This window comes from Erigeron canadensis, chromosome 6 (assembly GCF_010389155.1).
Source record: "Erigeron canadensis isolate Cc75 chromosome 6, C_canadensis_v1, whole genome shotgun sequence".
In the NCBI taxonomy this organism is placed as follows: Eukaryota; Viridiplantae; Streptophyta; class Magnoliopsida; order Asterales; family Asteraceae; genus Erigeron; species Erigeron canadensis.
In genome coordinates, this window is record NC_057766.1 from 35,629,164 (window position 1) to 35,655,563 (window position 26,400).

Sequence of the window (26,400 nt, forward strand, 5' to 3'; positions counted from 1 at the left end):
ATGTCTATACATAGCAACCTTTGTTATAAATGTTAAATTTCAAAGTCTCAAACCCATGTAGTACGCAAGGCATAACCATACATGCTAAATTTATTATATACTTGATTGAAAGCAAATTTAAAAATTTTTCATATAAGCTCTATAAAAGAAAACGTAATTAATGATAATTGATATTTTTTAAAATGGTAGAGATTTATTGTATGACACTATAAAAAGCACCAAGTTTTTCTTCTCATGTTCATTTAACATATTTTTCAACCATGAAGAGTGAAGACTAACTTATTATTTTATTAGCTCATATCTTTACATATGATTTTATTGTATATTATATTATAAATATGTTGTTATTCATGTTTTTTAGGACTTTGAAGACACTAAACAATGAAATTGCATGATGTTGTTGATATCAAGGATTCGACCGATGAAAAGGTAACCTTATCTAAACAAATTAGTAAAAATTATATGTTGTGACTCTTTTTTTCTCAATTTTCTTTGTAGGATGAGGTTGATGGTGATATGTTTTTGGATGAAGTTAAATTGGTAGACATTCATAAGATGAAAAGGCAAATATGTATTCAAAATTATTATATACATCTAATATTGTAAATACATTTACTTCAAAGAGTGTCTAACTCTTTTTTATCTCATTTTCTTTTTACAAGGAAATTTTGATTAAGATACATTTTAGATGACGATAAAGCTATCCCATTTATCAAACATAAAAACATGAATCAAGTAAAGTTCAACATAAATATTATTTGGCTAATCGATAAAAACTAACCTATTATTTTTCATGTTATTTAATAAAGTTTGTTATTTTTTATTTCACATGTTAATGATTTAAATCTTTTTGTTATCAATTGTTTGAAGTTTTGATGTTTTAAAATGTTAATTTCTTATATTCTCATGTTTATTGTTTCATTTATTTTATAGATTATTTGTTTCATTTATAGGCGCATTTAATTACAAGGACATTAAATTAGTTAAGACTTAAATTTGTTAAGTAAAACAAAATTGTAAAAATACAAAAAGTAAAATTTAGTACAGCGACATACATTCATTCGAGTTGCTTAGAATGTTTTCATATGTAATTATTAGTTTTTAGTTTGAAGTATTTTTAAAAGAATTTATCATGTAAAAGAATAAATAAATAAGAAACTAATTAGCGTTTGGAAAAAGAAAAAAAAAGTTAATAAAAAGCACACCTCTTCATTGTTACAATTTGACCATATTTAATAATTACACGGATTGTAATGAAAAGTAGTTTTTAATTAAAATACATACTTACTAACTGTAAAAAACCTTACTAATTTATAGCTAAATAAAAATAACAATTCGGTCAAAGAAAAGAAATAAATTATCGCTATTTAAAAAAAAGTATTTTTGATTGAAGAAGATTTATGATAAAAATTTAAATATATTTATCTATTTAATAAAAAATAAATAAATAAATTTAGAAAAAAAAAAAGTTTAGATTAATTAGGAGGAAGAATTAGACCTAAAGAGGGGGAAGGGGGGTTAGGGTGTCAATTGTATCCTCAACCTCCCCTTTTAGCTATAATATAGATATGTATATTTGAGAAAACTATTTTTGATAAAAATAGATAGGTACAACACGAAACATCAAAACTGATAATTGATAGTAAAAGTCAACTTCAATTTTTTTTTACAATAGATAACAACGTTATTTAATAAACTTTTTTAATTGTGGTAGTTACCAAAGTTAAATGCATGTTTAGTGATTGTGGTTAAAATAGTTATACTTGATAATTAGGCCATCTAAATTCACAACCAATTAATGTTAGCTTAGTCCTTTAAACATCTAATAAATAATGTTGTAATGACAGTCACTTCGAACTTACAGAAACACAAGTATTTCACGAGGGTGGTGATTCTTTCATGAAAAGTTTTTATGCTAAAGTAAAATTATAAATCCCCCCCCCCCCCCACAACATATCATTCGCATGTTCATGCTCATCGACAAAAAACAAATTACACAGTTGTTACAAATATATCCTCACATCTTTAAGTATTCTTTTCTATATAAATTTAAAAATATTTAAATTAGTAAATAATTGAGAGAGTTGGTTTGTAAATATATAGTAAATATTTTAAGGATATTTTAGGTAAGAGTAGTGTAAGTTGAATTGTATTGAAAGTTAAAAATATTTTGGGTATTTTAAAATACGCAGTTGAAAAGATGTAATGGTAGTTTGTTTTATAAGAGAGTAACAATAACCCGGTCAACGACCGGGTATAAATCTAGTTGTATAGTGATAAACGGGTTAACATATAAGGTTTTCTCTGTTTAGCTTATTTGAGATGAAGAATATCCTTTTGACTCAAATATAGACGCTCTAATTAAATCATTGTCTGGCAACCCAAAAATTATCTATTAAGATTTAAACCTGATGTCAAAAATGTTATCTAGTGAGATTTAAACCTAAGATTTAAGAAGTAAGGACCATATACATTTATAGATAACTTTTGATATTGCAGTACGTACAATAAATGTGAAAAAGATTTGTAATATTAATTTATTAATCGTATTCTGCATGTATGAGACTATGAGAGGTAGGACTAGTCGAATCAGCTTTTTTTTTTTTTTAAGAACAACATTAGTGTTATTATTAGGACTTTCGACGAAAGATCGAAAGACACCATACAACGAGTTAAAACGAGTTACAACAAGTAATTAGGAGAAATTTGTCATAAAGGCCAAACTAATCTATCTTTTTTAAGACGACAATTCATCCAAAAAAATGATGAAGAAACGATATCTTTAAAGATATCGATCAATACTAGTTAAATTACTACCATTAAAGACAACATTATTCTGATGCTTCTATAATGCCCACCACCACGTGTAGAAAATCGTCTCTAAGTTAGTCTTGAATTTCTTTAACATTGGTAGACTTGATATTTGATATGTCGTATTTTATACCCATTTCCCACAGCTAATATGGTTGATTTAGCATCCAAGCTAACCATCTGTAGTTCAGCAAGTAATTCAAAAAGTTGAGAGTCATCACACCCACCCTTTATTTCCCTACGCCACTCCCAAGTTCTGGATCCGTTTGAGACACGTTCTGAAATGAGACAATCAGGTTGTTTTTTTAATCAAAATAATTGAGGGTACCTACTGGACAAAGATGAGTCCCCAATCCAAATGTCTTTCCAAAATCTTTTATTAAGACCATTATCTATTTTTCGAGAAATAACAGAACATGGCAAGAGCTCATCACCATGAATGGTTGTTGATGTCTTACATATTTGCGCCCACAAACCCTTTTGTTTACTTTGAAGCATAATCGCACTATTCAACCCATGAATAGACATGATGACCTTTGCCCATTAAGAATTGGGATTCAAGAGAATACGCTATCTCCATTTGTACAACAAAGCTAGATTTAACGCTTTAAGACTTCGAACACCTAAACAACCAACATATTTTGACGCTAAAAGCAAAGGCCATTTTGCCCAAGACATTTTCTTGGCTTCATTATTACCGCCCCAAAAGAATTTGGATCTCATACCCTCCAATTTGGAGAAAATTGTGGCTGAAACACGAAATAAAGAGAAGAGGTAGATACCAATTGATCCCAACTTTTGAGTCGCATCCCAGAACCGATGTAATGAGGGTCAGTCTACCCCCAATAGATAAGAGATTTGCCTTCCAATTAGACAGTCATTTGGAGAACTTTTGAGTCGACGATTCCCAATTTTTTAGACGGTTCATAGTACCACCAATCGGAATTCCCAAGTATTTAAAAGGGAATGACTCATGTTTACAACCTGCTCTAGAAGCCACCGCTTGCCTACTAACCCCAACCCCGAGAATGGAAGACTTGTGAATATTAATTTTTAAACCTGATGCATGGAAAAAGAATTTGAGTGCTGTTTTGATTACTTTCACATTAGATTCCAGCCATTCCCCAATAATAATTACATCGTCCGCAAAAAATAGGTGAGAACTGGAAATATTGTTAACTTTGGCAGATAGGAGTAGAGATCGAACCAGCTTTTATGAGGAGTAGAGATCGAAAAACTTAATTAATTAAAGGCAAGTGCTAAAAATATTTCACCAAATTTTTTATAGTTCTGCCAAATTTTACTGAATGTAGATGTATAGTGTTGGTAATGGACTGACTTTTGTCATTCAAGAGAATATCGTTAAAAAATAATGTGTATATACAACTTGGACGACACGTATATTAAAATTTACTAAATTACTATGTTTAAATGTTATTAAATGCATATAAAAAAATATGGAAAATGTTAAACATAAGTCGTATGGTTTCATTTAATGTGTATAAAACGATTGTACATTTTCATATTAAAAGTCTAACTCTGAATTTTATGGTAAGTGTACAACTAATTAATACACCTTAACGAAAGTTCTTAAGCTTTCGTTTAGCAAAACCCAAAAAATATTATGTTAATGTCATGATCTTTTAGATCTTTAATGTAGGAAGTCGTAGTTTAGGTTCAATGTACAATCATCTAATTATGTGCAGATCTTTTTAAATGAAAATTTAATCAAATTTTCAAACATTATATAGGGCATTGCTTAAACGTCATTAATTATCTTAATGTTTCTAAATGTAAACTATACTTACAATAAATGAATTTAGTTTATTTTTTCATACCAAATTTACCCTTTCTTTTTTTAAAAACGTTACAGCTAACATGCATTAATATTCATATATTTAAGTGATATTCTCTTAGTTTTGTATAGTTACTTTTCAAATAAAAGTTTTGTACGATTTGATCGACCTATATTTCTCAAAATTTTATATGAACAAATTGCATTTTTTGTCTTGTGTTATCACACATTTTACAAGTTTGATACAAACATGTGCAAAGTTGCGAAACACATCCTTGTCATATCACACCTGTTGCAATTTTAGTCCAACAGTAACGTCCCGTCTATTTTTTACCATTAAGGGCATCATGTGTCCTTCACGTGAGGGGCAATATTGTCATTTTAAATAAACGAGGACTATTCTTGCAACTCACCCAAATACATATATCATCATCCTCATCAAAAATCATATTCCGGTAAAGTAGCATATTCCGGTAAACTTAACCAAAAGTAAAACAAAAGTTCTCTTTCATCCCATTTTCACCATCCAATTCATCATATTTATATTTATACACAACCAACATTAAAACAAAAATCAAATAAAAAAGCAGTAGCAAAACACAAGTAGTAAAACACAGACTCTTTCTTGACAACAAACTGAGTTTCTCACATGGGGTACCAATCAGTAGCTTATTATGCTCCATAAAATTATTAAATCTAACCACTAGTTTGTTGATTTTCTCCTTTGTCTATCTTGATCCTTTCCCTGATGCAGCTTTCCAGATCCAACATCTTTGAGTTTGAAACTTTTTGATCAACGGTTGTCGTCAAGTTTGAAACTTTCCAATCAAAGGCGATATCGGCGGATCTGTAACGATCTCCATTGACAGGTCGCTATACACCAGTTGGTGGGTTTTGTTTTCGATTTTTAGATCTGGTGAAGCTAGTGGTTTAATTAGTGAAATTGGGGTTTTAATGATTAGTGAAGAAGAAAAGGAAAAGTGGAGAGCAAATATTGTAATATTAGGCTATCAGCGATGGCATGTGATATAGATATAGAAGATACACAAAATGATCGGTTGTAAAGAGTAAGAAGAAGGTGAAGCTTAGTGTGTGTACTTTTGGAATCTTCATTTGTAATCTCATTTGTAAAGCTGATACATGAATCTCACATTTTTTTCTAGCCTTCTCGTTCGTAGGAATTCCTTTTTCTTATTATGTGAATTTTTGTTTGGTGTTTGGTTAACTTAGCCGGATCTGCTGCTTGTTGCCTGAATATTGTCAGAATCTGCTACTTTGTCTTTGGATGTGTTTCACGACTTTGCACATGTTTGTATCAAACTTGTAAAATGTGTAATAATACAGGGACCAAAAATGCAATTCGTTCATTTTATAATAATCATTAAATCTAAGGGTTATTCAATAACAGTGATATTTTATTAATAATAATTCAATATACATATAAGATACAAAATGAGTATCCGTATTATCCCACTGAAAATTGAAAAAAAAAACAATATATAAGAGAATACATGTAAATTATTACTATTATCATTACTCTATATATTATATTACAAATACTAAGGGGTGCTTGGTTCGGATAGGGTAATGGAAAAGAGAAAGGTAATAGAAATGCTAAGGTAATGCAATCAAAGTATACCCCTATTAATATTGCTTAGTTGTAAAATAATGCTCACCGTTTTTCTCCCACTTGCTTTTTTCTTCTTCTTCCCCCTTGTCTTTTTCTTCCACTTGCTTCTTCCTTGTCATCTCTTTGTTTTCTCCACTTGTAGAATGCAGAATATATATATATATATATATATTGGTTTTTGTCATCAAAAAATCATCTAATGGTCTTTTCTCGATCTCTTACCGGAAAGAAAATCTAGCACCACCAACCGGAAATATACACCGGCCGTCACTAGAAATATCCCGTGAACGACTTAACTGGCGATTTATCCCTCTCCAGGAACACACATTATCAACCACCATCGACCGAAAATCAACTCCAGCCGTCATCACCATGCCTATGGAGTAACCTATCGGAGATAGCCGGAACAGGATGGGGGTATCGGCGGTTACCCAGGAGGATGGTGGGTGTTGGCTGTCGGAGGTGATGTGATGGGCGGGTGATGTATACCAACAGATCTTAGACAGAGACAAGAGAAGAAAGAAAGAAAGAGAGTAGAAGGAATGATTACCTTACCCCTCAATTTGTTGAGTAATGCTTTATTAACCACTTCTAGGTATTGATTATCTTACCTTACTCCTACCAAGCATTGGTATTCATTGCCTTTGCCATTCCCCACCCCCAAAAACCCCCAACCAGACACCCCCTAAATGGTAAAATTTGCAATATTAACTTTAATCATAGTTGGTATTTTTTTTTTCATCAAAATTGTTTAAATCATGATTTTTATTTTCTAAATCAAATCAAACTATATATAGATATCTAATACTTTAAATAGAGAAATGTTACACATCTCTTTTAAATATGCTATAAAATATAGTAGCAAAACACATATTAAATACTATTAAAATATAAATTCAAATAACTAATTGACATTATATAAATAAAGTTTCAATCACACGAAATATATTATTATTGTTTGATGATATTTAAATATATTAAATAATAATATAAATATAAAGTAAGCTCTAATATGTGCGAACAATCTTATCTTAATATATATTATAAACAGTTGAACTATTGACTAATTAATCAATCAAATCGCTTAATTTCATCAAATTGATTATCGTTTATATTATCATTTAAATTAAATATAAATTAAAAATCTCAATAATCATTATCCAAATATATTATTATATTAATATTTATATTAACTTATAGAAAAAATTCCATTAATTTACACTTTTTTGTTTTTCATCAATAATTTACACTTTTAGTCCTGAATACTTAATTTATATTTATTTTTAGCCATAACTTGAGAGGATTTTTTAAATATTACAATTGTTTAATTAATTAAAAAAATTTCAATATATGAAATATTGTCTATAAAAAATTATTTCAAAACCTAATAACTTATTAATAAATATTAGATTAGATTTTCATAAATTATAAATATTAGTATTTAGCTTAATATCTAATATAAACACAACTTGTACTCTAGATACATATTTCAAACATAATAACAAATGACGATATACAATATTTTTATCCTAAACACTACAAGAATCACAGAACATTAGACAATCACAGAACAACACACGATTTACAACAGAAGTTACTAGACTATTAAATCCAAATCAATGTGAACTCATTCAAGATTTATTCCATCTCTCAATCAAATAGGTATATAATATTCCCCTTTTTTATACATTAGTTTTGCGTATTAATGTTTGAAGTTACAATTGTCACTCAAATCAAGAGTCTTAATTGTTAGAGTTAATTACTGAAATGGTACCTAACGTTTGGGCCATATTACTAGTTTCATACCTTTCTTTTCGAAATTACACTGATCATACCCAACGTATGCAAATCTCCACTCGGACGATACTGGAGGCCAACGCCGTCCAATGGCCGTTAAAACCTCTCCCACGTGACTTGCACGTGAGGGGTAAAGATGTAATATCGCGTTTTAATGTCTCATAATTACTGAAATGGTACCTAATGTTTGCACGATATTGCTGGTTTCATACCCAATGTTTCTTAATTATTTAAATGGTACCTAATGTTTAGTTATTAATTTTATTTTTTTTACTTTTTTGTATTTTTTTAATTTGTTTTATTTTTCTTTTATAAAAATTATCTAAAACTTATTACAATTTAATGAAAATAGCCAAAATGCATTTATAATCCACTAAAAAAATACCAAATAGATATTTCATAACGAAATATTAGTTTTAAAGTTCACGAATAACCAAAAATAGCAACAAAGTATCATAAAAATAATTTTAAAAAAATTTAAAATTCTCTTTTTTTAAATACAGGATTTAAAATATTGCTTTAAGCTTCTTGTTGCAGATATTGACTTGTATTTCTGGTGGTATATTCCATTGTATTACCATTGTGGTATTTCCGGTATTTTAAAAAAAAAAAAGTTTCCTCGCAAATTTTTTAAAAATTGTTTTTATAATACTTTATTGCTATTTTTGGTTATTCGTGAACTTTAAAACTTATATTTTGTTATGAAATACCTATTTGGAACTTTTTTTTAGTGGATTATAAATGCATTTTGACTATTTTCATTAAATTGTAATAAGTTTTGGATAATTTTTATAAAAGAAAAATATAACAAATTAAAAAAATATATAAAAAATAATAATAACTAAACATTAGGTACCATTTAAGTAATTAAAAAACATTAGGTATGAAACCAGCAATATCGTGCAAACGTTAGGTACCATTTCAGTAATTATGAAACATTAAAACGCGATACATCTTTACCCCTCACGTGCAAGTCACGTGGGGGAGGTTGGAGGTTTTAACGGCCATCTGACAGCGTTGGTGAAACGCCCCAAACCATATTAACTCGAAAGGCATACAATCATTTGAAACTCATGTTAAACAAGCTAGACAATTTTATACTTAGAAAATTTAAGCCAATTTTCGCCAAAAATCAAAGTTCTCAAATTTGAAAAATGACAAATTGAACCTTCTTAGAATGTTAATATAAGTCTATTGTATGAGTTTCAGGTCCCGGAAAGGTCAAACGAAGCCTCATTAATAAAAAGTGTAAAAATCACAGCAGGCGGGCGGCTCTTGTGTCCTGCACAAAGGTCGTCCTCTTCAGGTTTTGTACTTTTGACACTTTAAACAACTTTTGACCCTTTTTCTCAAAACCGAGCTTCCGACAACTGATTAGCAACTTAGTTTTGACATAAATCAACTAACACAACATTTCCAAAAGTCTCCATACCATCCATTTATACAAACCAAGTTTATACAAGTAAATGGGCCATCTTACCCATTTTGACGCTTTTTAAGTCAAAATACAAGTTTTACAAATTCATGGAACCACACTTGACCATTTACAGAAATTTGACAATAGCATGACCATCAAAACAAAATGTACCAAGAGACATAAGGAGAGTGATTTCTAAGCCTCTAAACCACAAGATTATCATTCATCCATGAATGACCTAAATACCTCCAAGTCTTGCAAAATCTTTACTTCTAATACTTCAAGCTTTAAATCAACAACTAGTTCCTTCTTCCGAAACTACCTATAAAAATGGTAAACAACTAAAAAGTAAGCGAATGCTTAGTGAATAAACTTGCATACAAATATACATACGAAGGAGGGCAAAAACACAAAAGACTATCGCATGTAGCCAATGATACCGTCATATCATCACTTGCATACTCACTTTTGTGCTAGCAAAACATACATGGATCCACATACGCTAAACAATCATCAACATAATTAACTATCGGGATTCTTAGGCCCCGGAGGTTCTTAGGCCTCATAAACACTATGCCCCATATGGGCCTACGCCGAATCAATCACCACACATGGATAAATAAACTTCAACATGATGTGGTCAACACCACACATGGACAAAAGGCTTCAACACGATGTGGTCGATTGACCCAACGTATACATAAAGGTATGCAAGAGTACTCACCCCCTCCGCGACTATCAACAATCAACGATGCAACAACAAGTGCAAAGCTTTCAACCTATCAATTCAATACAGTATGCACATAAGACTTTATTCACAATCTTGGCTAACTCACTTAGCCAAACTAATGATTCACTAGCATTCCTATTCATCCAAACTCAATTTCCTTGAGTTGGCTTAAAATCAAGTTTCACTTAACAAAGCTCAATCTTTCTAACTCATCAATCTCAATTATCTATCATTTTGCTAAAAATCTCATTTTACCACCAACATGTGGCCATTTCATCTAGTTGCTCAAAATTACCAAATTCTCATTCACTAGCCTTTTCCAAACCCAAAACCCAACCCATTTGTCATTGAGTTTCTTTCACCTTTAACAACTATATTAGGTAGTTCATCTTACCTTTTTCAACCACATAACAATAACTAGCAAAATTTTATCTTTTCTTACAAACTCAAATTATTACTTTGAACTTATCAATTTCATAATCAAACACATCATATAACTCAATGACAACTAGGTTAACTAATGAATTGGGAGAAATTAACCATAATTCATTTTCTAGCAAAATCCCCAATTTGGTTCATCCATGAACCCTAAATTCAAAAAGAAAGATAAAAACTAAATTAGGGGAATTCAATACCTCAACAAACAATAGGTTGATGCTTAGACTTAAGTTGGAAAATTCTTCTTTCTTTCTTTTCTCTAGCAATTTCGGCCACCACCACAAAACCTGCAAGCCCTAGCTTTTCAATTCTTGAATGGAGATTATTTGATGGTGATGATTATTATTATGATTTTTATTCTTGGATTGAAAGAATTAGTCTTTGATTTTGGAAGAATTGAGATGAAGTTGCATGGAGGAATGATGATGAACAAGAGTGAAAATGTGAGAAGTGGAAAAAGGAAATGGCTGGCACTTCCGATGAGTGCCACGCCCTTGACTAACTTTTGTGGGTATTTTACCCACTATCCGTTAAAGTACCAACTAAATTAACCCCCGATTCAAAAATATAATATTAGGGACTTATTTTAATGTCAAAACTACAAAAAAGGTTCATTTATTTATCTTTAGAAAAACTTGGGGTGTTACAGTTGGCCTCCAGTATGATCAGAGTGGAGATTTGCATACGTTGGGTATGATCAGCGTAATTTCGAAAGGAAAGGTATGAAACTAGTAATATGGCGCAAACGTTCGGTACCATTTCAGTAATTAACTCTAATTGTTATCAAAAAATATGAAAACAATCCTAATTGCTATCTAATTATCATAGGACAGGTGATTGAAAATAAACCTATGCGTGCTATGGGATTTGTCAAGTACAAGATCACAACTATGTTTATATTTTAATTCTTATTTATCTTTCATAATAATATCACAATATGAGTACAACTAGTTTCAAAAAATTTTATTATAAAGAAATTATTATAGCATGTGGCTTGTGGAATGACTATGACAAACAATTTCATCCATATGTCTCAGCTAATAATGACAGTGACAAACCTATGATTACTGTACAACAACTTGCAAAGTATAACACTTAGAACCGTATATCTTCAAAGTTATAAACTTTTATAACTTAAATGTATCTATATCTAATATTGATAATATCGTAAACCCATGTCCAGTGTTGAACACGAGTCTAAAATCTAGTAATAATTTAAAGTAAGCTCTAAAATGTGCGATTGAGATTAATGAAGGATTATAAAACCCCAAATTTTGTAACAATTCAATAAAGAAACAAAGGGTAAATTTGGTATGAAAAAATAAACTAAATTCATTTATTGTAAATATTGTTTACATTTAGAAACATTAAGATAATTAATGACGTTTAAGCAATGCCCCAAGGGCACTTGATAGAAAATCCCTGTCTTTTTTCTGTTATCCTTATATAATATAAAAGTTAGGTTTTGAACCATCCTTAAATCTTAAATAATCTCTCTTCATAATTATTGGTATAAGTCTAATAACATAGTTTACAATTGTAACAAGCATGAGTATTTAATTGTTGTTTAGTTATTATGTGTGTTATAGTAGGTTTACGTGCAATTGTAATAGTAATGATCATTATCATATTAATGACATTGGGAAGTTGAAGTATTTCATATGAAAGAAAACGAAGCAACAAAGCCACAATTATCGAAGTAATTACTGGAACTAATTACCCTTAACAAGTACTTCATTTAACATAATGCACATATGACATGTGCATCCATAAATTAATTACAAAGTGACAAACATACTACATATCAGTATATGGATGATACATATCGTGAGAAAACCATTTGCAGATAACGGCTACTAGAAGTGCTTTCCACTAGATAGGGTCGTGCACGAACATCATAGATACATATGTAAACATGTACGAGTAAATAATACACATTGTTCATATAATATATGCCCTTACTACGTGCTACATAATGTATAGATACAAACTAGCTACATATCATAATACTTTGAATCCTCAACTTATTCTAGTTGTATAGAGGATGAAAAGCCCAAAAGATTATGAAGTCTTTGTTATAAATATGTAGGTGGTTCATGAGAGTTTATTGGATTGGGTGTTATAGAATTTCATTGGTTGTTAAAGAGGGTATATATATATATATGAGGAATTCATTCTTCAATTCCAGCTTTGCATTCTTCTCTCATAAAAAGTTAGTATTCATAAGTGTATCTAAAGCCAAAAAATATCTCTTCGAATGGGGAAGAGTAATGCTATTGTTGTAAAACAACCTAAGAAAAATGATTGTATTTTTTTGAATCAACTTAACAAAGAATCTACGGGCCTGATTGTTGTCATGATTTGTAGGCGGTGGGATGTGATAAGTGTGAAGAACAAGTACATGAGTACCGACTTCATCATCTCTGATGCAAAGGTGTATAGGGCGGGTTTTCTATATAGATATTTATAAAATGTTTGTTTTCCCTGTTTTTAATTTAATAATTCTTCCTTTGGCAGGGAAATGTCCTTCATTGTTTTGTCAAGGCTTCGATTGCTTACCGTTTTAAGCCCCTGTTGGAAGAAGGTTGTTTGTACATGATGAACGACTTCACTGTGTTGCCGAATCCTCAAAAGTACAGGATTATGAAAGATGTTGAATTCATGATCGAGATTGATGGTTCAACTTTAGTGACAAAGCAAAGTGATGACGTTGATAAGTTTATTCGACACCCGTTTCAGTTGGTATCCTTTGAGCAGATTGTACCTACAAACAGCAAGTATTTTGTTGGTAAGTTCTGTTTCTATACTCCACATTCATAATATTATATGTATGTTGAAATAATAGGTATATTTAATCAACTAATACTTAAAACAAACTGCTGGATTATTCAACCATATAATTATTTGAAACTGATTTAAGCTTGGTAGCTTTAATGTTATTGGTTATGAATACGTAAACTGTCAAATAAGTATTAATCCAGCGAAAATACTAAACCTCCACACTACTCACCATAATTTATTTTTCTACTACGTTTTTTAAAATAAATTACCCAAACTATTTATCATTACTAAATGGCCATATAACCACAGTCACACGACATCACAAACATATTCAAACCCAAGATCAGTAATTTAAAAAAAAAACAAAAAAATATAAAACTTTTTCATGAGTACATAAGAATAATATATATATATATATATATCTACAACTCTTCTAATTCCGAACAATACGAAACAGATTCCATAAATCCACATTTTTGATAACAACTCATTTAACTCAGTTAACTAGAACACACATGTTCAAATTACTATAAGTTACCATTTAAGATGACTATAAAAACAGACCCAAATATATAACCGCACTCATAAAACACAACCCTACATCATCAACTATTACATTTCCCCCACTACTATTTTCCTATCAATATCAACCAATCTTCAATACTATCCGGGTGGTTTTCCCCAAATTTAATTACTATAATCCGTTTTCTTTAAAAAAATATAAGTTTAAAACAAACAAAATGTTCAACTGCTTTCTTCCTCAAATCTTTCGAATCACTACCATGTCCCTCTTTTTGTCGCTGTATTAATATATATATATATATATATACTTCACTACTGCTATCTATGTAAATCATGAAAATAACACTTGAATCACTTATGTTCATCTTCAATGATTAGTTATACTATGCCAATGAAGTAACTATAATTAGATTTAACACTACAATCATTTAATCTAAGTAATATCATCACTTGCTGATGGGTTTCGAGCTACTGATCGAGGTCACCATCATTGCCGTTATCGTTACTTATACCTTTAATACTTTTCGTTGGCTTAAACAATCCAACGGATTGTATCTACTTACATAGAAGACCAATGTGCATAATTCATATTTAAGACGCATTTATAGACAAAATATGCCTCTTCATTTCTTATACCCAACATTAAACATAAATCAAGAAAACCATGGCAAACAACAACAATCCAAGTATGATCATTGTTGAAACAAAGATAGCAATGAAAAATAATATGCTTGAATAAATCATTTTCTAACTACCCACAAACAATGAAAATAATAATTTTAAAATACAACTACTACAAGAAAACAAATATATTTCATCCCGGTCGTGCATCGCACGGGTCTTAAGACCTCGTATATCCCAAAAGATAACTTATAAATGAATAGAATATAATGAAGTAGCTATAAATATTCATCACCCGGAAAACTGTAGAAAAGGTTTGACCAAACATAGGGGAAAAAACACTCGTGTAACATATGCTAATGTTGTAGTTGTATTCATGTGATGTGGCTTTGTCTTGCCACAAAAAGAGAGGTGAAAAGTAGGAATGGCAATGGTTGGGTTCGGGGCGGGCAGTGTCAAACCTAAACATGAACCTGATAAGGAATATGTGATCCGAATTCGACCCGATACTAATCGGGTACCTTATCGGGGACCCCGTCGGGGGTAAAATAATGCCCCAAAACCCGAAACCCGATGACAATAGTTATTTTTTAATAATAATTACCAAAATCTTGTTTAATTTAAGAAATAATACTACATGCTCTTGATGTTTTGAAAAATGGATATGCAAGTGTAGAATGTAGATACAAATTAGTTAATATAAGTGTGAAACATTGTAATTACAAAAATGAAATATAAATTCAATACTAATCACTTATAAGTATATATATAAAGTTATTAATGTCGGGTCGAGTATCGGGTATTCTCGTCGGGTATCGGGTTTCCTCTTCGGGTTGGGTGTTTTTTTTTTTTTTGCCATCCCTAGTGAAAAGGCCTACCATAAGAAGTCCATAACCATATATGTAGATTGTAGAGTCAAGTAACTTTTCCTTATTTCAACAAGCTCATGATTCTTAACCGTTTTTACCGATTATAACTCTTAATATCACTTCAGTTTTTAATGTTTGACGTCGAAGACTTTTTTCTACAACTATGTATGCTAGTTTTCGGCTGTAAACTAATATGTCGTCGTCGTCATCATTAAGAATACATATATTGATAATATATATCCATTAGTTTTTAGATAACATATATCCATTGATTTTTATATATAACCTCAAATTTTGCTTGTAACATGTGATCGATAATAGTATATTACTATTATCAATCAATATATTTTCGTAGATGCATAAACATTAGGTTTAAGATGTTAGTCACATGTTTCATAACATAATTTAGAGAAATTAAGATTCATGATTGGTAAATTAGGTCAGTTTTTTTTTTTTTATAAAAAAAGTGAATTTCGTTAGAAACTTCGTGTCGCGATTCGAAAGCGGGAGGTATAGCATATGTTTTCTTAACCAGGTCCGCGTTAGAGAGTTCCCACGAAGTAGAAATGTCAATTCAAATACCCAATGGGGGAAAAACCCCTACTAATCCTCCCGAAGGCATGACGATTAATATGGGTAAATCCTGCTCCCTCAGACTTGAACCTGGGTATACCCAAGTCAAGCTCTTATAAAGGGACTTAATTCCTATGTCCTCTCCAAAGCTTGAACTCAAGACCTTATGCAAAGGAGATAGTGTTACACCCATTGAGCTAAAACTCAAGAAAATAATAGATAAAAATAAAATGATAAGATTAAGAAGATTTTAATGTTTTATTTTGAATTAAGAAAAATGTTAAATGAAACCCTTAAGACTTCACTTAACATACATAAAAAAGTTGTACATTTTCATATCAAAAGCTCACTCCCTGAATTTTATGGTAAATATACAACTATTTAATGCATTTTAATGAAACCCCTAGGACTTCGTTTAGCAAAACCTTTGAATTAATTCAATCATTTGGACATATTTAATATATCTCAGGCTTAATAATGACAATGTTAATATTCAGACATTTAATTGGGTATATATAGTACTTTAAAGTTTAATAATGATAAGAAAAAGTTCATGTGAGAATCATTTGAATTAGAAGAACCATGAGAACCTTTATAATAACTTGATGTTCATATGTGAATACTCTATGTGAACATATCCATGCATATATGAACATATCAAGTTATGTCTAATATTAACTATGTTCATATGTGAATGGTTCTCAAATGAACATTACCTAATAATGATATTTATAAAATTAAGGATAAATAAATTTCTACAATTTTGCTACATTTTTCTTGTGCGCTAATAAAAATTCGCAAATAAAGTGATTGGCTTTTCACCCCGTTGATTATTTGTGAAGAATGGTAAACGACTAAACGTAGACCCATTAAGCATGATGGAGTATCTTGGTCATCACAAATAACATAAGGGCGCGTTTAATTCATAAAATGCTTTTGGAAAGAATGAAATCTATTAAATGAATTGGAATATGATGGAATGGAATTTGACGGAATATTTTTCACTTTTTGAAGATTTAAGTGACGGAAAGAATGAGATTCCTTCTCTCATCCTCATGGAATGGAGATTCCATCAATTGAGGGAATGTTTACATTCCAGCGGAATGATATTCCTTCATCTTTGAACAACCAAATGCACTTTCCATCAGATTCTATCAGAATCTACGAACCAAACGCGAAGATCTTGAAAAAGTCAAGGAATGGAATCTCGCCAAAATTCGTCCGCTAAATAAGTCATGTATGTTCTACATTATGAATAGACATTTGCAATCAAACTTTTAAACAAAACAATATTTATTACAAAAATATTGTTTTCACACTATTGAATAACAGGTATCGGGTTTGAGACATGAGAAAAACATTTTAAGGAGTTTTCACAAAGTGCTCTAGTGAAACAGATTTGAGTCATGCAGAGGGGTAAGGTTTTATCCCAATTAAATGTCGCGCCTTCGGACGGTTTAGTTGGGAGTTTCTCCTCCTACTAGGTATTAAGGGTGAGGGGTTCTTTAGCGCGGAACTGATTAATACAACGTAAGCTAGATTCCCTGTTACGAGCAAATGATCCACACCATAAAAAAAAAAAAAAAGAGAGACAGATCAAATACGTAGTATTAAACATGAACTAGGAATAAACACCCCATTTTTTATTAAATTTTATGAGTTGTAACTTGGAACTTCCTGCATATATAACTCATCGGTTAAAGAGTCCATCAATGAATAGAAGTATAGAACTGAAAATTGGATGGTTGACACCAGATGAGTTAATAATACATATAGATTAATCATTTAAGTTTTAACATCCAAAATCAAAAGATTAATTTAAAATTTTTTCTTCTTGGAGAATATATATTGATTATCAACGAAATAGGGCCAACGATCGACTACCTAATAACCTAAAGTATAACATTGACTTATTTTTATTATATATATATATGGATACCATAGCATAGAAAAAAAAATAAAATTAAATTTTAATCTTAACCATTAAAATTCATAAACCTTTCAATCTTGGCCTTTAAATTTCAAAGTCAAATTTCTAAAAATATAAAAGTCAAAAGAATATAAACATGGTAACTTTTCAATTGTATTAAACATACTAACTAATTGCTTTAAAAAAATTTTAAGTACGTAGTATACCAAAAAAAATCACACGGCAATGATCAGAGTGTTTGTGTATAACAACATACTTTAATTAGTTTATTTTTGTATTTTTACATTATAGTAGATAATTTTAATTAGTTTTGAATTATATGTGATGAATAATGCATGTTTGATATTTTCACATTTTTGATCGATTAGTTTCAATTTAATGGAAGTTTTCATTTTAATTAATTTGGTAAATGGTAAACTTATAAACTCTCACACCAAATTTATAATTTCTAAGAAAAAAAATACTATAAGAAAGAATATGATAGAATTAAGTAAGTACATGCGAAATTTTGTAATCATAGTTTAAAAAATAACGAGATGTTAGAGTTTTTACATAGATTAGAAGTGTGCTCATGTAATACATGGCATCCAAATATTTTTTTTAAATGTTATAGTAAGGACGTACAGTTAAAAAGTAGAAGGTGACTGTTTTTGGCTTCTGACATCCGTGAGGGTTGTGTAACATAGAGAGTTTAAGGTGTATCATACTCCAAAGTTGAAAATCATTACGTAATAGCCTAGTGGCCACCCGCCACCACTTTACAGGGGAGGTCTTGGATTCGAGCTTGCCAAAGGCAAACTTGAGATAATCAAAGGGTTATTAAGTGGCTGAGAATTACCTGGACACTAGCCTGACTGAAGGATTCGTGGGTACCAAATGGTACATGAGAATGATTTCCATTAAATTACCTTTTTTTACTACAAAGTTGAATTTTTATTTGTATTATTTTTACATTACCACTTGTTGTTATAATAACTTTTTAATTGCAATAATATATTCAATTTTTGTTCTAATATATAAGCACGACCCATTTATGTTGACCTGTTAGACTCTCTGATCCTAACTGTAAACATTAAAAGTTTCATGTTCAAAAATTCAACTCGTGATCGACCCGGTTTTACAAAGTTGGCCAAATTATAGGTTAGCGGGTTGATAAGTAAAATAAGTGGATTAAATTACAGGTTAACGGGTTGATAAATAAAATAAGTTGGTTAGTCAAGTATGCTTTTAAGTGGATTGGTTTTGATTAAGTATGTCAAATCAGTTGTTTTTAGGTCAATTTCATAACTCAATCAACGACCGGGTATTGATCTAGTTTTTGAATACCCCAAATCCTTTTAAATTTTGCCGATTATATTGCATGGAACTCAATTACTATAATTTAATTAAAAAGTTGTTTATGCTAAAGAATTGAATAAATCACAATCATATATTGATTTAATAGTCAAAATTTTAATACATATACTTACCTCCTTATAAGCTAGTGATGTGGAGTGTCTCGACGAATGTAATATATATTTATATCCATATCTCTTTATAATAATTATCAATCCTTATTTTTAGAAAGTGTTAGAAAATAGTTAAATGCAAAAGTATTAAATTATCCTTGATAAATATCCACTTTACCGAATTTTCCCTTAATAAATTAATTTACAATATAAAACTTTATTTTAATAATTAACACTTTAAGCTCTATTTTCTAAAATACTCCATTATCACTTTTACATCAGCCTACACCACTTGACACCGACACCACTAGACCGTCGTTCCCGTCACCGCCGCCGCATTGCGCGGGTATTATGCTAGTGTGTGTGTGTGTCTATAGGAGGACAATCAAATAAGAACAACCTTAAAATAAGAACACAGTGAGAATACTTAAAAACTACATTTCGATGCATTAAAAGTCCATAAGAGTAACATAGTGTATAAGTAATTATCATTATTTGAGTATTTAACAACACATTGGTCTGTCAAAATTGAGAAAATCATGTTTTTTGTTTTATGCATCCATCTTGGATGCATCAACAAAAAACGTTATTTTTTCATTTTTGACGGATCAATGTATTGTTAAACACATAAATAATGATAATTAGTTATACACTATGTTAGTCTTATGGATTTTTAATGGATCGAAATGATGTTTTTAAGTGTCATCACCGTTCTTATTTTAAGAATATTCTTACCGGATTGTTACCCTATCTATACTATATTGATAAACAAATTACCGAACTCCCTTTTCAACACTTTACCTTTAAAATACCCAAAATACCCTTAGTGTTCAACACAATTCCTAACTCACACACTAAATCTACGGGGAGTGATATTTATACAACAAAATTTAGCCATATACAACAAAGGTACAAATTCTATTACGCAGTGTACAACTGTATTATGTAGGATTTGTTGTAGATGCCTAAAACTTGTTGTAGCAATATCAGTTTCCTAAATATACTCAATATATCCATAAAATATTTTACACTCATATTTATCCAAACTATATATCTCTATTATTAATTAATTTAAATATTTCCACCTAATATCTCTGTATATTCTTAATAAAGTTATTTACAAAAGATACATCTTTTAACCATAAAATAACTACACAACCATTTACGTCAATTACTTTTAGATTAATAACTACATCGTTACCACCACCGCCATTAGCACCACCTGTTGTCGCCGCATTGCACGGGTACTCTTTTCGTGTGTGTATATATATATATATATAGTAAGATTTTGGAGATAGACAAACAATTTGGAAGAGAGATTTAAATTGGCAAAGAGTCGTGTTAGAATTTTTTTGCCGACAACAAGAACATATGTCAACTTAAGGTCGACAATGATTGATCGATTGCACATCATATCATAATTAATGTCTTGGGGACTTAGTGTTCGTGCATAATATAATTTGCATAGATAAATAAAAAAATTAAGATATCTCAAGTTCATTCAATTTTACCAGTCAAATTGGAAGAATTTCAACCTTTATATTAAAATGACGGGTTAAAATTTCATTATCATCTTTGCATCATGATTATTGATTTTAACCCAATAGTTAAAATCTTTTCAATTTGACCCCTCAAATTGTTTATTTGAATTAATCTAAAATGTTTCAACTATAATGTAGTACTAGATTTTAGACCCGTGTCCAGTGTGAATACGGGGTTTACGATATTATCAATGTTATATTTTCATACATTTAATTAATAAAAGCTTATAACTTTGAAGATATATGGTTCTAAGGGTTATATTTTACAAGATGTAGTACAATATTCACAGGTTCGTCACTGTTATTATTAACTGAGACATATTGTTTGAATTGTTTGTCGTACTAATTACACAAGGCACATGCTACAATAATTTTTCTATTATAAAAATTTTTGAAACCAGTTGTACTCATAATGTGATACTATTATAAAAGATAATTAAAAATTAAAATATAAACATACTTGTGACTTGTACTTGACATTCAAGTATATGTACTTGATCATAATTCGAGTCCATAACACGAATATGTTTATTTTTCAATCACTTGTCTTATGATAAGTACATAACAATTAAGATTGTTTTCATATTTTTTTGATAACAATTAGGGCTCTTGATTTGGGTGATAATTGTAACTTTAAACGATTAAATATAAATACTTTTTGTAACTTTTTTTTAAAAATTGAGAAAAATCCTCTCAAGTTGATGGCTAAAAATAAATATAAATTAAGTATTCAGAGCTAAAAAATGTAAATTATTGATCGAAAATAAAAAAGTGTAAGTTAATAAGATTTTTTCTACAAATAAATATAAATACTAATATAATAATATATCTGGATAATGATTATTAAGATTTTTAATTTATAGTTAATCTAAATGATGACATAAGCGCTAGTCAGTTTGATGAAATTAGGAGATTTGATTGGTTAATAAGTTATTAGTTCAACTGTCTTATATTATTATTTATTAATTATTATTAAGATAAGATTCTTGTCAATAAAAATAAAATCACATTCAATTAACCGATAATGAGTTTTTGATATGATAGTTTAAAATGAGGGGTGATAAGCTTTGTTTTTAGGATGTCTTGATTAAAATCGAGAGAATAATATGTTATTATCTTTATAAAAAAAACCTAACTATTGACAAATACTATTCATAATCGGGAAAATAAAAAGAATAATAAAATGGGAGTTTGAGTGTCTGTGTCTTTTCGGCTTTAAAGAACATATATTTTTAAAATGCCTTTATTTGATTATAAAGTTTTACAGATTAATATTAACAGAATGTTTAGATATAAATTTGATAAATCAAATTAAACACATTCATTCCTAAACCCAAATTGGGATACAGGGGCGCCAATAGAAAAATCAGAATGGCACATTGATTATCACATATGTCACTATGGACTCATTTTGTTTTAATTGAAACGCTTTTAAGCCTAGATAGACAAATACAAGTACAATCTAAGTGATGTGGGTTACATTCGAGTATAACAATTCATGGTCATCATCTCGTTATTTGAGATACATGTAATTATTTACTGTTATACGGTGAAATTATTCAATTTTGTATTCCAACTGAATGTTCGAGTAAAAAATATACAAAAACATGCAACTATATTAAGTTATCTTATATATTTTCAAAATTAAATTTTCGATTATCTTTCTCATTAATTAGTTTTTTTTTCGTGGGTCATGTAGGGGTAGTGTCTGGGCTTTAAGACAAAATATGTCTCTAATCAAAACTAGGGGTGAGTATCAGGCGGTTTGGGTTGGTTTTTGTCTAAAACCGAAAACCAAATTGATCCGATCCATTCGGTTTTTAGAAAACCAAAATCATTGGATTCGGTTTTTGTTCGGTTCAATATGTTCGTTTTTTTATAAATTGTTTTTTTCACGTTTTTTGTTTATTATGTCATAAATTTAACTTTCAATTGTTATTAAAATAAATATGATATGGAAACTAAAATATAGAAATGTTTTTTATTAATTAATTATATTTATTAGGTGTTAAAATTGGTATAAATTTTATAAAATGAATTTATTTTATTATACTTTTTCATCTAAAACATATAATTTATATGAATTTGTACACTATAAAGACATAAAATTTAAATATATTAACCGTATTACAACTTATAAGTAATATAAATAAATGTAATATGATATACATATAATAAATTAAAATATATTTAGTTCGGTTCGGTTTTTAATCGGTTTTTTGGTATATGAAACCAAAACCTGAACTGATCCATTCGTTTTTTAGAAAAGAAAAACCAAACCAATGGGTTTTATTCGGTTTTCGGTTCGGTTTTATTGGGTTTTTTCGGTTTTTGGTTTTCCGGTTCAGTTTTTGCTCACCAAACCACTAAGGGGGGAAGGAATGGGGGTCGGGTACTCCGACCACGATCGGGTACACCATTTCCAGGAGTCGGGTATCATTCGGGTAACGAAAATCGGGTAACCTTTTGATTAGTGAAACCGACGTTGGGTTCAAAATATTTGAACGTTGGATGTGGGGTCTGGTTGCTCAACGGCTACTTTTGCCAAATAAAAAAAACGCAGCCACCACCATTTCTTTTTCTTATTCTTCTTCATACATATACACAAAACGCAAGTGTATATATATATATACACAACAACACAGCCACCACCATCACTGTCCAGCCACCACCATGGTACCACCTAGAGGTAACCAACAAACCCACCAACAAGGTTATCGTCAACCACCACCACCGAATCAAGGTTTTTTCCATCCACCACCACCGAATCAACTACCACCACCGAATCAAGGTTATTTCCATCCACCACCACCGAATCAACCACCACCACAGAATAAAGTGTATCGTCGACACAATACACAGCCACCACCATCGACTCAATATTCCCAACCACAACAAGTGCAATTCTATACACCACAACCCGCTAACCCACTTTACGGTTACCACATGGGTCCTCCTGTCGAACCTCAACACATTGAACTCGCATAAACGGGAGACTTTTCTGCATTTGAAGATCTCAGGACCGACGACGTTATACCTGAAACACAACCGGTTGAAGAACAAGATGAAGTTAAAGAGGTCGATTGTCGTGGGAAGAAAAAGGTGTTTGTCGGGAGGAAGCGGCGTAAACATTGGACGGAAGATCAAAAGGTCGCCTTGGCTCAAGCATGGATTCAAATATCGGAGTGTAAGAAGTATGGCATAGAACAAAAGGCCGAAGGGTTTTGGAAACGAGTTCTTCAACACTATACAAGCACCTTGGGTTCGACTACGCGAACCTTTCATAGTTTGACTACAAAGTGGAAGGCGATGAATATGGAGATGGGTGTTTTCAACGGGTTATGGATTCAAGCGGTACATATACTTACACCTTTTTCATTGCAAATGTCGATTAAGCATTGCTGTAGATTAAGTACTCTGTTTAGATATATATATATGTGTATGTGTGTGTGTGTGTGTGTCGAATTGATTTTGATATAGATATAGATATGTGTTGATTAATCTGATTAAGCATATAGATATAGATACAATGTCGATTAGGTATAGATTAAGTACTATGTAATGATTTTGATTTTGATATAGATATATATATATGTGTCGATTAAGCATTGCTATATATTGGTTAACCATATAGATATACATACTGTGTAGATACTGTGTAACCAAATAGATATAGATTTTGATTATGTCGAATTGATTAAATACAATGTGTATGTAGCCGAGGTGATTGATTATGTGTATATATTCGAATTGTTCATGTCGAATTGATTGATTAAATACAATGTTTGATTTATGTAGTTTCGTGCAAAGGGGAGTGGATGCAATGACTTGGATGTTACGACGACCGCTTTGTCCGATTACCACACCAAATTGGACAAGCATTTTACGCATCTACCAGCGTGGCATGTGGTAAAAACTCGTGATAAATGGAAGCAACAAGATTGTTTTGCTGATATTGTAGGAATGGGAATCGGTTCGTCTAGTGGATCCTCAAAAAGAAAGTCAGCGGATTATGAATCGGCAAGCAACGACAATGTCCTTCCCGACATGAATGAAGACCCATCCCCGCCTTTGGAACCAAGAAAGATGAAGAAGAAGCAATCCGCCTCGTCTTGCAGCTCGGTGTCAAATGTAGCCGAGGAAATCACCAAGTACACACAACAAAGGACGAGCTATTTGGACAAGAAGGAAGAGAAAGAAGAATTGGCGAAGCGTTTGATGGCTACACAACTTGAGGGGGAGATGTTCAAGAACCGCCACCGTGAATTTGATGTTTTTATGAAGCCCCATGATCACATTACCGATCCCGCTTTGTTGGAGTGTGTTCTCGAGGAAAAATGCGCACTCGGGAAAAAAAAACGGATGACCTTGTAATTTTTAAATTTGTTGAACTATTTATGTTTAATTTTAATTTGTAATGTGGTGAACTATTTATTTTTATGTTTAATTTAGTATTTATGTTGAATTTTAATTGAATTTAGTATTTATATTTATATAGTTAAATTGATGATTTAATATAAAAAAAAAGGAAAAAGAAAAGAAATTGGGTAAGTTTAATGAATTTGTGTATGTATTTCTAGTGATTTGGGTAAGAATTGGGTAAAATTTAATAGGTATGAGTTGGAGGATTTTGATTAGAAGATGATTTGGGTAACTTAATTGAATTCGGTACCACTCCTTCCCGCTAAAAGATTTCGCATGCTAATAACTTATTTGACCACTTTTAAAAGTTTCTCCAAATAAGAGCATTCTATCTACCACGGATTAAAAGGACCAACTCTAATCATTTTCTTTTTCTTCTTTTGGCATGATTACGAAGACACTAACATGCCCGCACAATAAATATGCATTATGTTGTTTCTAAAAATAGCAACTTTTCATTATAAAACCATATAACTTGTGTCAACATTTCATATAAAACTTACTAGCCTAAATTTGGTGTGTAAAGCACTGTTTAACTTAATTTATTCTACAGTTTTTGTTAATTACATTATCCCAAAAATAAAAACAAAAAATTTGCATTTATGGAAGCATTATGCATTATGTATATCAGTTGTTTACATTTTAGCTGTTTTATACCAAAAAAAGTTTGGAATATAGATAAATATATTTATGTGTCATTTTGTGCATCAACTTATTGACTATTCTCTGTTCATAGATACCATCTTATGAAGTGAACGAACTCATAATCTGTTTCTACAAAAGTCATTTGTAAGATTAAGTTATTGAGGTTGTTGCTTAACGTAAAAATTATAGTTACTCCTCAACGAACTCCGTTCTAGAGATGGCAATGGATAGGATTTAGATCGGATGTGGTCAAATCCATATCCATTTATTTTTTTAGCATCCATATCCATATTTATTTAAAAAAGTCTCATCCACTCATATCCATTTCCAATAGATGGGATAGATAAATGGATATCCATTGGATGATTGCCATTAAAATATTTTCGCAATAATATAACAGTTTAAAATGTGTAGTAAACATCCTTGTCAT

At 30.5% G+C, this 26,400-nt stretch overlaps 1 protein-coding gene across 1 annotated transcript; it reads left to right on the forward strand.

The window, feature by feature from the left end:
- Positions 1 to 381: 381 nt before the first annotated feature.
- On the forward strand, positions 382 to 25,321 carry LOC122604786 (glutathione S-transferase T3-like). Its single transcript, XM_043777653.1, has 6 exons — positions 382 to 429; positions 499 to 563; positions 12,986 to 13,052; positions 13,136 to 13,406; positions 23,917 to 24,257; positions 24,702 to 25,321. The coding sequence occupies exons 1-6, from the start codon at positions 382 to 384 to the stop codon at positions 25,275 to 25,277; spliced, it is 1,368 nt and encodes a 455-aa protein (XP_043633588.1). The 3' UTR covers positions 25,278 to 25,321.
- The last annotated feature ends 1,079 nt before the right edge of the window (positions 25,322 to 26,400 follow it).